The sequence below is a fragment of the Oncorhynchus tshawytscha genome, linkage group LG01 (assembly GCF_018296145.1).
Source record: "Oncorhynchus tshawytscha isolate Ot180627B linkage group LG01, Otsh_v2.0, whole genome shotgun sequence".
In the NCBI taxonomy this organism is placed as follows: domain Eukaryota; kingdom Metazoa; phylum Chordata; class Actinopteri; order Salmoniformes; family Salmonidae; genus Oncorhynchus; species Oncorhynchus tshawytscha.
This window is the reverse complement of record NC_056429.1, coordinates 44056865-44070293: the sequence shown is the minus strand read 5'-3', so window position 1 is coordinate 44070293 and position 13429 is coordinate 44056865. Positions and strand designations below refer to the sequence as shown.

The 13429-nt window shown below is 42.2% G+C and overlaps 1 protein-coding gene across 8 annotated transcripts in view; it reads right to left on the bottom strand.

Annotated features, from left to right (window-relative positions):
* LOC112251009 (DENN/MADD domain containing 1B) overlaps positions 1–13429 on the bottom strand; it is a 174065-nt gene that overhangs the window by 61986 nt on the left and 98650 nt on the right. For 5 of the 8 annotated variants that reach the window (XM_024421615.2, XM_024421624.2, XM_024421660.2 and 2 more), the window contains 5 exons: positions 12960–13029; positions 8829–8909; positions 4577–4636; positions 3138–3191; positions 2742–2852 (listed from right to left, as the gene is read on the bottom strand). In XM_024421615.2, the coding sequence (XP_024277383.1) occupies positions 2742–2852; positions 3138–3191; positions 4577–4636; positions 8829–8909; positions 12960–13029 (376 nt within the window). The remainder of the gene's footprint in view (positions 1–2741; positions 2853–3137; positions 3192–4576; positions 4637–8828; positions 8910–12959; positions 13030–13429) is intronic. The other 3 variants (XM_024421632.2, XM_042321734.1, XM_042321731.1) reach the window with 2 other exon arrangements.

Genomic DNA, 13429 nt, shown 5'->3' with positions numbered 1-13429 from the left:
TAAGGAACTAATAACGTACTAAGAACTGATTTGTGAAAGCAAGCCGCTCAGAAGAATGCAGTTCATCAGTGATGTGAACAGGAAGCGTGGGTGGCAACAGACAGGTAACTATCAAAGACAACGTTGTTAGCCATCAAAGAGCACGTCACGACACTTCCGTAGGAATCGGTTGTCTTAGTCGGATGAGCGTGCTGCTCTGCCTTTAAAACATCTGCTTTAACAAGCAAACAACCAGGCACACACTATGTGTGATGTTCACCAAGACAGGACCCTGAGTAACTGTGCTACAACTGCTCACCCACACCATTCTTTAACTGGTTTAGACTGGCCTGGGGGAGGAATAGGCAACATCAACAAACCTCAAACCTCAATTCTCAACTCTTCTTTTCTGCCTTTTTCACCAATCTTCTCTTTCCTCTTCTCCCATCCCCCTCTCGCCAACATCATACACCTCACCACGTCCTCTACCCTATCCCTCCCTCTCCTCCCCTTCTTCTCACCTCCTCTCCTCGTCCAAAGGAAGACACCCAATTACCTCTGCTCTCTCTGTGTGTTGACAAACGCCTGGTATCAGTGCAAAGCCACACAGGTGTGCCACTAACAAGTAGATGGCACTGAGACACAGAGAAAGAGGGCATCGCAGTAACACCAGGGCATCCTCACACACAGTCACATCCACCCCTGCACGCACACAAAAACAAAATCGGCAACAAAATAAGAAATGGGGAACAAAAACACAGAATACAGATGATGTGCTTAACCACCAGCCACCATAAGAAATGTGGCTATAGGGACAAGAGGGGAAAGAAAGACAAAAAGCAGACAGAGAACAAGAGGTGAAAAGAAAGGTGACAGAGTGAGAAAGCAGAAAGAGACACCGAAAGAGAGCGACTAGGAGCAAGAGAGAAAGAAAGCAACGGGAGACGGAAAGAGAAAGCAGGGAGGTTGATAGACTAGAAGAAGTGGAGAGTGAAAAGTGAGAAGTAAGTTTTAGGGCCAAGGCGCTGTGCGGTGGTGAGGCAGGCAGGCAGCTAGCACTCAGTGCCGTGGTGGATGGATGGTCCTAGTTAGCATAATACTGACAGCATGATGAGAAGGCTGCTGTCAGGGGCCTGCCGACTGCCTACCGAGGGGGCCAGGGCCCGGCGAGGCCAGGGGAGGGGAAGATGAAAGACACGGGCCTCCCAGCTGACTAGTTAGAAGAGGCCTGATGCAGCACAATTATACGGCGGCATGACAAGCCTGCATGCTCGGCTGACTGCCTCGGCCATCGCACCGCACCACCACACGCCTTTCAAAACAGTGGTACCACTCACCTCCGGTCACAAAACAGCAATAAGTCAACTGATGCATTGTTGTACCATCATGATTTATTCCTTTGCTGTTGGGCGCTTGCAGGCATGCCGCCATGTTCTGCTACACTGGCACAGCGGGATCACTAGGGGCCCTAACACACAGGCAGGCCCTCTGCCTGGAGCCCACATAATGTATGCCGTGTCTAGTCTCTCTCCCATGCTCTCTCTACCTCTTCTTCTCTCCATTTCTATCTTTCTCTTTCCCTTTCTCTCTTTCACCATCTCTCAGAGGGACAGTGGTAGCAGGGGTCAGATGGAGGCCTAATCGCTCTCTTCTTTCTGCAAACTACTCTTTAAAAGTAATGCCAGGGATGGACTGAGAGAAACACTCTACTAATAAAAAGGACAGCATGTATGTATTGATTGATGGATGGAGGGAGGGAGGGAGGGAGGGAGAGATGAACAAATAAAGACTTATGGGTGGTCTAACGGTCAACATTTAAGTTAAATAAACCTCAGACAGTTTGTCTTGTCGCGACGCAAATTTGTAAATCACACAGAATATCACTTCCAGCCGTCTGCTAAGAAAACAGCCGTCACCCGTGGCTCTGATCATTTACACCCTGTAACCCCCGGAGTCAGTGGGCACGACTGGGGCTCTTAGGGGCTGACATGCTGAGGGGTGGGGGTGGGAAGAGGTGAGTGGAGGAGAGGGAGAGATGAGGAGTAAGGGGAAGAGAGGTGAAATTCTCTGAGGGTTGGGTAATTTTCTACACCTTCCCCGGACCCCTCCACTCCATCCTCAGGGAGACCTTGGGTTCCTCTCCCCACCCGCTCCCCGGTTCAGCATTCCGGCCTGCAGGAAGATACCGGAGCAGAATGGTAGAGATAGGAGCGTGGATGACATCACTCGTGCTCTCCCTCTCATAAACATTTGGCTCTGCTGCCAGCCACAATGATAAGCACAGAGAGAAAGACCTCTACGGGTACTATGGTAGAGATTTAAATGCCTAATAACTGATAATAAACTAATGTAAGAGAGTTAGAGCGTCTAATAACTGATAATTTATGGCTTGTCAGCCATTAAAAGCTAGAACTTTAAGACAAACAGTCAAATATAATCCTGGCTTAGTGCTGGCTTTACTACTTGCCAGAGACTGGAGATAGAGGAGCCGGATGACTGGAGGACCACTGAACTCTGTCCGTCCGTCCGTGTGTGTGTGTGTGTGTGTGTGTGTGTGTGTGTGTGTGTGTGTGTGTGTGTGTGTGTGTGTGTGCATACGTGCATTCAAACTGTGAACGTTTAGATATACATTTTGATGAAGTGCTTGTAATATTAATGAGGAATGCCATGTTTAATCAGAAACATAAACCCTGGATAGTATAATGTCCCTCTGAAAGCATGAATCTGTACCACACTGTGGTGTACAACGAAGAGGTACTCACAGTGCTAAGCTTGCTTGAGGTAATGATGATGCGTCTTTCGTGCAGCATGCTGGCGTACAGATGCAGCATATTGTTGACGTCCACCGCCACAAAATACTCTGTCAGGTTCCTCTGGATTGGGAAAACAGAGGAGACAGGACAGTTAGTGACTTTATAACGACACACTTCTCAGAGCACTAGGGATGGCTCTTTCCTGTAAATCGAGGACGTAACCATTATCACAAATTCAAGTCATAGGTTTACGGTATTTCACAGAAAACTCAAATGGATAGCAGTCTCCAACTAAAAATGGTTCAATGGTCAATTTCATTCAAAAATGCACAATATATCTTGCGCTCTATTCGACGGGGTAAGATCTAGGTCTTGCACACTGGTAAACCAGAAGGGTAGACTTACACTCTCGGGGATTGTGGGCAAGCCGTTGATATCTGGGGCTATGAAGTAGGAGTGCTGAGGAAACACAAAGTATACGGAGAGAAGACAGGGTCAGCAACGTAGCGCAGCACGCCACTCAGAGTGATCTATAACTCCTCTGTCTGTGGGAATTGTTAAGCTTCCGTCTGTACTGACATGGCTAGGAGGGCAGCACTCTGACACACACACAAACACACGCACGCACACACATGGCAGCCTGGATCCCTATACCCTATAGATTTAAGATTGAGCTCTCTGGTGGGAAACAAGGTCTTTATTTCAGCATTAAAGAAAGCACAAACACACACAGGTTGTTGAGAGGATCAGAGAGCTGCCTGTCTCACTTTGGGGGAGCAGAGCAGGTTGACTGTTTGGATCAAAGAGGCCTGGACAGCCCATTAACCACTCTTTACACTTTCAATTTCTCTCTCCCTGTCATGCTCTTCTTTTGATACTTTTTTACCCACATCATATGATGACAGACACACATACAAGAGCATGTCCTCATAAAATGAATTAACCCCAGCATTTTGCCTCCTTAGAAGAGAGCAGAGACAGAGAACCCATCACCAAGCACTGGTCCAAAACTACAACACCCACAATCCCCCTCACCTGGGAAAAGTGATTAACGCAATAGGCAAAACTACAGTCAGCCACAAACAACCTCTGATGACAATTCACCTAAACGAATGATGTAACCTAACATTTAATTGCTGATGGCGATATTGTGCTATATATATATATATATATATATATATATATATATATATATATATATATATATATATAAAAGAGTCTGCGTCACTGTCACATTATTTGCTGCCTGGTCAATGTTCCAATGAATAATGTCAAATAATATTGATGCCGCCACCTCCAGGAATGGTGTCAGTGAGTAGCCTGATGTCTGAATGGTGGGCTATTGTCGCCTTATAAACCCACGGCACAGCACGATCATTGTATTATCAGTTCAGTTCCATCAGTCCCAGGCCCTCGCTGTGTGTTTGCTTATCTGTTGTTTTTTTGTTTTTTTCAATCGATGTTTATATAAAAACATGAAATATGGGTTAACGGGAAAGGCATCAAGGAGACTTTCTGAGCACAATTGCCTTTGCTTTAAACACGCACCATAAAATAGACTTTAAATATTCAGAAAGAGAATACAGTAGCATGGAACAACATTAATCATTCACTAAGTTTGATTGTTTTCCAGAGGAGAAGAAACAGACACCAAGGCCCAGGATAGTTTGCTTTTGTGAGATTTAAAAAGATAGCCAGGCTTTTTTGGCCAAATTGGAAAGCCTCAGCTCCCATGCGGTTAGTGCAGCAGCAGCGGTTTAAAATTTCCCATCTCTTTCGCTCTCTCTCCCCTCCCTCCTTTTTCTCCCCGCTCTCTTGTTCACTCATTCTTCTCCTCCACTCACCGGCTGCCGGCTTGGTGCATCTCTCAGTACTTGCCCAGTGGCTATATGCAACAGCGCGGTCTTCACAGTGAGAGCGATAGAGAGCAAAACAGAGTTCACACTTGAAAGGGGACAATGATCTGTCTTTTTTTTTTTTTTCAAGGCTGTCATGATAAAAAAACAAAAATAACTTTTTGTGGAAGATTCTGCTTCATCAATTAAAAATCTAACTTGTATTTTCTCCAGAAAGCAGTTGGACCCTAACCTCTCCTCTCGGTGTGTTCTCAATGAACCTTGGTAATGAAAAATAAAAGCATATTAAAAGCGTGCCAGACTAAAAATGACAGAATAAATTGTATTTCCCCCCTCATAATTCAGCACAATTCCACTTGTTAACCTTTCTAAGCAATGCATTGATTACTTAATAAAGGCAACTGGAATGAATTTAACTGTATAATTGGATAACCCCTAGAGACATTAGATATTACATTGCGATAGAGGCTAACTGATTTAATTAGTCTAAATAAAGAATAGCAGATCCTTATGGACAAAGACTAAAACCCAACACAGTAAAGTATGCATAATAACATAAACACAGAATTATATTTTAAACAATAGTTGCTTTTTTGGTAATTGAAAAACTATATTTTTGTTTTGTAAACTACCCTCAAAGTACATTTCGGTTTCAAAACTGTAAGTCCTACAAACACATGCTTAGTACTGGTAGAAAGGTAAGAAATGTGGGATTACCAAAAAAAACTGAAATGTATGTTCTTGTTTTTTACATTGTCCCCATGTTGGAGAGTAAGATATTTGAAAGTCTAGGTTTGAAATAAAATACAGTACCAGTCAAACTTTTGGACACACCTACACACCTATTTTTTTACTAATTTCTACATTGTAGAATAATAGTGAAGACATCAAAACTATGAACTATAAAACTATATTTTATAATTGAGATTCTTCAAAGTAGCCACCCTTTACCTTGACAGCTGAGCACTTGTTGGCTGCTTTTCCTTCACTCTGCAGTCTTCAACTGAATTGAGATGGTTTGGAATGAGTTGGGACCGTAGAGTGAATGAAAAGCAGCCAACAAGTGCTCAGCATTGTGGGAACTCCTTCAAGACTATTGGATAAGCATTCCTCATGAAGCTGGTTGAGAGAATGCCAAGAGTGCAAAGCTGTCATCAAGGCAAAGGGTGGCTACTTTGAAGAATCTCAAATATAACATATATTTTGATTTGTTTAACACTTCTTTGGTTACTACTATATGTGTTATTTCAGTTTTGATGTAGAAAAGAGTAAAAAAAAAAAAAACTTTGAATGAGTGTCCAAACTTTTGACTGGTACTGTTTGTCCCCTATTACTGTTCTAAAATTATTTTAAAATGAATAAATAGATACTTTAACTTAATGTTGGCGCTCTAAACATGCGCAAACAGCCATTTCAAAAGTGCAGGGCTTGTGCAACGTGCCATGCTGTCATTTTTTTCCTATTACAGGAATGATATATACTGATCAAAAATATAAACACAACATGTAAAGTGTTGGTCCAATGTTTAATGAGCTGAAATAAAAAAAAAATATATTTTTTTTTATGTTAATTTCTCTACCATAAGCTGCCTCCAACAAATTTGACAGTACGTCCAACCGGCGTCACGCCTGCAGACCACGCCAGCCTAGGACCTCCATATCCGTCGTCTTCACCTGTGGGATCGTCTGATGGTGGGTGGATGGATGGTGAGGAGTATTTCTGTCTGTAATAAAGTCCTTTTGTGGGGAAAAACTCATTCTGATTGGCTGGGCCTGGCAATCCAGTGGGTGGGCCTGGCTGCCAAGTGGGTTGGCCTATGTCGTCCCAGGCCCACCCATGGCTGCACCCCGCCAAATCGTGTGAAATCCATAGATAAGGTCTAATTTATTTATTTCAATAGACTAATTTCCTTATATGAACAGTAACTCAGTAAAATCGTTTACTCTTGGCCACTTGAAACCAGTTGCGACTGGTTTGGGTAGTGAGTCACTGTGCCAAAATGGCAATCAGGGAAATAAATAAAATAAGACGCGCACAGGTGAGGAAACCTCAAACAACTTTTCCCATTCACTTTTCCTATTGTAAACGACGAGGTAGATCAATGGCGCATGTGGAGGATGCATACAAGCTAATGTGCAAGGAGAAGGAAATGCATTGCTTTACAATGAACATCAGGGTATACCCTTTCCATGCATACTAAATGTTTGCACTTTTGGTAGATTGACCTGCATTGCATACTCTATGAATGACCATATTGCGCATGATTTATGGCCAGCAGTAATATTTGAGTTTGATTTCCAAAAAGACAAGGACTGTAGCGTTCAAATGATATGTCACTTTCAATTGTCTGACAAAAAATGTTGTGGGGGGAGTGCCCCCAAACTCGCTGGAAAACTTGCTGGACCCGGTACCAACCACTCAGAGTTTAACAGCTTAATGTCACTTGTATTTCTAAACAAAGTGTAAGCCCAGTCTCCTCACCTACAGTTGAAGTCGGAAGTTCACATACACTTAGGTTGGAATCATTAAAACTCATTTTTCAACCAATACACAAATTTCTTGTAAACAAACTAGTTTTGGCAAGTTGGTTAGATCATCTACTTTGCGCATGACACAAGTCATTTTTCCAAAAATTGTTTACAGACGTATTATTTCACTTATAATTCACTGTATCACAATTCCAGTGGGTCAGACATTTACATACACTAAGTTGACTGTGCCTTTAAACAGCTTGGAAAATTACAGAAAATGATGTCATGGCTTCAGAAGCTTCTGATAGGCTAATTGACATAATTTGTGTCAATTGGAGGTGTACCTGTGGATGTATTTCAAGGCCTACCTTCAAACTCAGTGCCTCTTTGCTTGACATTGTGGGAAAATCAAGATAAATCAGCCAAAACCTCAGAAAAATAATTGTAGACCTCCACAAGTCTGGTTCATCCTTGGGAGCAATTTCCAAACACCTGAAGGTACCATGTTCATCTGTACAAACAATAGAACACAAGTAGAAACACCATGGGACCACACAGCCGTCATACCGCTCAGGAAGGAGACGCATTCGGTCTACTTTGGTGCGAAAAGTGCAAATCAATCCCAGAACAACAGCAAAGGACCTTGTGAAGATGCTGGAGGAAACAGATAGAAAAGTATCTGTATCCACAGTAAAACGAGTCCTATATCGACATAACCTGAAAGCCACTGCTCCAAAACCACCATAAAAAAGTCAGACTACAGTCTGCAACTGCACATGGGGACAAAGATCATACTTTTTTGGAGAAATGTCTTCTGGTCTGATGAAACAAAAATAGAACTGTTTGGCCATAATGACCATCGTTATGTTTGGAGGAAAAAGAGGGACGCTTGCAAGCCGAAGAACACCATCCCAACCATGAAGCACGGGGGTGACAGCATCATGTTGTGGGGGTGCTTTGCTGTAGGAGGGACTGGTGCACTTCACAAAATAGATGGCTTCATGAGGAAGGACAATTATGTGGATATATTAAAATAACATCTCAAGACATCAGTCAGGAAGTTAAAGCTTGGTCTCAAATGGGTCTTCCAAATGGACAGTGACCCCAAGCATACTTCCAAAGTTGTGGCAAAATAGCTTAAGAACAACAAAGTCAAGGTACTGGAGTCGCCATCACAAAGCCCTGACCTCAATCCCACAGAACATTTGTGGGCAGAACTGAAAAGGCGTGTGCGAGCAAGGAGGCCTACAAACCTGACTCAGTTACACCAGCTCTGTCAGGAGGAATGGGTCAAAATTCACCCAACTTATTGTGGGAAGCTTGTGGAAGGCTACCCGAAACATTTGACCCAAGTTAAACAATTTAAAAGGCAATGTGACCCACTGGGAATGTGATGAAAGAAATAAAAGCTGAAATAAATAATTTTCTCTAACATTATTCGGACATTTCACATTCTTAAAATAAAGTGGTGATCCTAATTTACCTAAGACAGGGAATTTTTATCAGGATTAAATGTCAGGAATTGTGAAAAACTGAGTTTAAATATATTTGGCTAAGGTGTATGTAAACTTCAGACTTCAACTGTATTTATTACTCCACTCTTCCTTATCCAAGCTCTCCTCTAGCTCACTCTCATCTCGCCACTCACTTTTCACTAACCCATCTGTCTCAACTATATCTCCCATATTTCCTCACTATTCTCTCCTCCCTCCGTTTTCCCCCTCCCTTTTCTTTGCAGTGTACAGCTCAAGTGGTCCCACTGTACTTACCACACTCAGGTTGACTGGGGTGAAGGGCTTTGGCACCGGCAGGCTGTACAGTGAGTTCAGCATGTCATTCAGCTCATTCTCCTTAGAACACACCATAAATCACACTCAATAAGAATAATACAAATTATACAAATGTAAAACCATGTGTCACACACACTCACACACGCGCGCACACACACACCCACCCACCCAGTACCAATCAAAAGTTTGGACACACCTACTCATTCAAGGCTTTTTCTTTATGTTTACTATTTTCTACATTGTAGAATAATAGTGAGAACATCAAAACTATGAAATAACACATATGGAATCATGTAGTTACCAAAAAAGTTCTAAACAAATCCAAATATATTTTATATTTGAGATTCTTTAAAGTAGCCACCCTTTGCCTTGACAGCTTTGCACATTATTGGCATTCTCTCAACCAGCTTCATGAGGTAGTCACCTGGAATACATTGTTAATTTGCGGAATTTCTTTCCATCTTAATGCATTTGAGCCAATCAGTTGTGTTGTGACAAGGTAGGGGTGGTTTACAGAAGATAGCCCTATTTGGTAAAAAACAAGTCCATATTATGGTAAGAACAGCTCAAATAAGAAAAGAGAAACGGCAGTCCATCATTATATTAAGACATGAAGGTCAGTCAACGCGGAAAATTTCAATAACTACTAAAGTTTCTTAAAGTGCAGTCTCAAAAACCATAAAGCGCTACGAAAGGAAGACCCAGAGTTACCGCTGCTGCAGAGGATAAGTTCATTGGAGTTACCAGCCTCAGAAATTGCAGCCCAAATTAATGTTTCACAGAGTAACAGTCACATCTCAAATCAAATCAAAGTTTGTCACGTGCGCAGAATACAACAGATGTAGACCTTACAGTGAAATGCTTACTTACAGGCTCTAACCAATAGTGCAAAAAAGGTATTAGGTGAACAATAGGTAAGTAAAGAAATAAAACAACAGTAAAAAAGACAGGCTATATCCAGTAGCGAGGCTACATACAGACACCGGTTAGTCAGGCTGATTGAGGTAGTATGTACATGTAGATATGGTTAAAGTGACTATGTATATATGAAAAACTGAGTTAACATCAACTGTTCGGAGGAGACTGCGTAAATCAGGCCTTCATGGTCGAATTCAAAGAAACCACTACTAAAGGACACCAATAAGAAGTGACTTGCTTGGGCCAAGAAACACGAGCGATGGATATTAGACTGGTGGAAATCTGTCCTTTGGTCTGATGAGTCCAAATTTCAGATTTTTGATTCCAACCATCATGTCGTTGTGAGACGCAGAGTAGGTGAATGGATGATCTCTGTATGTGTGGTTCCCACCGTGCCTTGCTGTTGACACTGTCGTGATTTATTGAAAATCAAGGCACACTTAACCAGCATGGCTATCACAGCATTCTGCAGCGATACGCCATCCCATCTGGTTTGCGCTTAGTGGGACTATCATTTTTTTTGCCAACAGGACAATGACTCAAAACAAACCTCCAGGCTGTGTAAGGGCTTTTGACCAAGAAGGAGAGTGATGGAGTGCTGCATCAGATGACCTGGCCTCCACAATCACCCGACCTCAACCCAACTGAGATAGTTTGGGATGAGTTGGACCACAGAGTGAAGGAAAAACAGCCAACAAGTGCTCAGCATAAGTGGGAACTCCTTCAATACTGTTGGAAACGCATTCATCATGAAGCTGATTGAGAGAATGCCAAGAGTGTGCAGAACTGTCATCAAGGCAATGGGTGGCTACTTTGAAGAATCTAAAATCCAAAAGATTTGTTTAACACTTTCTTGGTTACTACATGAGTTATATGTGTTATTTCATAGTTTTGATGTCTTCACTATTATTCTACAATGTAGAAAATAATACAAATAAAGAAAAACACTGGAATGAGTAGGTGTGTCCAAACCTTTGACTGGTACTGTATATAACTTAACAACAAAACCAAAACACACAGACACACAAAAATGTCATCTGATATTGTATGTCAACTCATGAGCGATTTGAAAAGGCGCTGACGGTGTGGCTGGCAAGTAGCTGGGAGCAGGGCACTGGAAGCTGAGTGTGTTCCTCCAAGGGGCTCGAAACATCCGTCTGACACACAGCGTTTAATGAGTGGCGAGGAGGAGGTTAAGAAAAAGAGGCAGAGCGATGTGTCCGGCCACAGCAGAGGACGGTTACCCAGTGCTGATTTAGGACCTACTGTACAAGGGCTGGGGTTCTGATGTGTAGTTACCCAGAAGTCTGTGCTCCATAGAGAGATCAGGCTGGCCACTAAACAGGCACCGTCATCACACATCTTTTCCTGGATGAACTCTCTGAATTACTTGTCTAGTTACTGTTGTAATGATAAAGAGCACAGTATAATTGGAATAGAGGTTGCTAAGACATAATTACGTAGTCACTAAGACAGGTTACTAAGACAAAGAAAAAAGGTTGTTATTTATGAAAAATATTTTGGCTTCAGAGAATTTCTGTCTCTTCTGAATGCCAGTTTTTGACGGTGGAGCTTTAACATTAGTGTGTATGCCTGCGTGTGACTATGTGTGTGAAACGGTGTGTGTGTGTGTGTGGGAGAGAGTGAGAGTGAGAGTGAGAGAGAGTGTGTGTGATAGACAGTGAGAGAGTGTGAGATTAAACAGCCTCCTGTCACGAGAGGCTGAATGCTCACACGCATGGTCAGTAACCGGGCTGAGCCTGAGGAAACACTTAATTTACCCCTGGCCCTAAACCCTCATCGCTACGGTCTCCCCTCGTCTGTCAACATCCCTCCATCGCCTTGCAACAGCAGGGTAAATATAAACCAAATCATGCACACCAACACTGCAGTCTCCCAACATTTACACACACACACACACACACACACACACACATATCTCATCTATCTCTTACCGAATCCCTCTTTCACTCTCTATCTCTCAGAGCAGAGATAACGATGAACATAGAAATGTTCACACAAACAAAGGACTTATTATTTTACAGAAAATAGCATTTACACTTGTCCTCTACTTTTGTTTTGACTGAAAATGACATCGGTCAAAGAAATCCATCCATAAATTAATTTACAGTACTATACTTCAGTTCAAATCAAATACAGTACTGTCTGTGACATATAAAGAAATTGACATTTTAGAAGGAATATAGAAGTATATATATATATATATATATATATATATATATATATATATATATATATATATATATATATATACACACACACACACACACACACACACACACACATACACCTTATACAATAAATATATATGCATAAAAAATACATTCAAGATGCTAAAAGCAGGAGAGCAGGCTAATGACCGCCTGTGCTCTGATTGGTTGAAGTGTTGCGTGACATGTATTGTTTCCTGTACCCCCTGAACCTGCGCCTGTGTGATTGTGTGTGCGAGAGTATGGGCGTGTGTGTATGTTGGGGAGGCTCTGTCCCCTTCACCCCTCTCTCAGCATAGTAGCTTTGAGGAAGCAAAGCTACATGACAGCACACTGATGGCACTCCTTAGTCCCAGCTCCCAACTGCTCCCTTCCTCTCTCCATCTCCCTCTCCCCCTGTTCGCTCTCCCTCCTTTCTCGCGCTCTGGTATAAACACTGCCTCATCAATTCCACTTTACGCTAGCTGCACATTTTTCCCCATTTCTTTTATACATTCCCTGAACTTCTTTCCCTCTGTTGCTGAAATAGTTTGGCAAAGTGTGTGTATTCCTAAACTGTTTGTTGTTTTCCAGTAAATCATCAGGAGTTGACTTCTAGCTCTAAATCAGCGTTTGGTCTGTGAAATGTCAACATCGCTGCCTCAAAAAACTCAGAGCCAAGCCAAGCCCGACTCTCTCTCCCCCAGCTCAGCCCCATTTACAAACAAACAGAACACTACTAACAACTTACAACAACATGGCTCTCACAACCAGCTACTGTACATACAACCTTAAACTGCTACTGTGTGCAAAACAAGATCATGCCCAACAGAAGCTGATGAAAAGTAGCGTACTAGTCTATTGTTGGTTGGTGACTTCTGCCACATGCCACATCTTGTACCTCAATATCAGGTTTGCTAACCCTGAGTCTTATGAAATGTCCTAAAGGAGGTACTGTACAGAGATATGAAGGCCGTATCACCTGGTTTTTGGTTAGGTAATCTGCTAGTGTGTTCAGGAACTTGTAGTAGATCTCAAACCAGGGGAGATAACTGCAAGAGAGAAAGAACACAAAATGCACATTTACAATCAATCCATAATTCAAATTAATATTAGACTATTTTGCTATATTTCACAATAAAAACACAAATATTTAAATTCAATTGTTGTTGGGTTTTCTTACAAAGTATGGACACAGCTATGGACACAGCCATGTATAGCCCGCCTACTATGGTTAAAAATGGATATATAGGTCTACAATATACTGTAAATACGGTCTAATACTATGTAATTACGACATTCTTTGTATTTTGGGCTATTTGCAGGGGCGGTAGAGAGGCAGGCTTTAGTCTAAAGGCGGTGGGTTGGGGAGGTAAAGACGGGAGGTAGAGACTGGCTTTAGTTTCTTCAACCCAACACGACTGGGCCAACGAAAGCTGTGGTAGAGGAGGA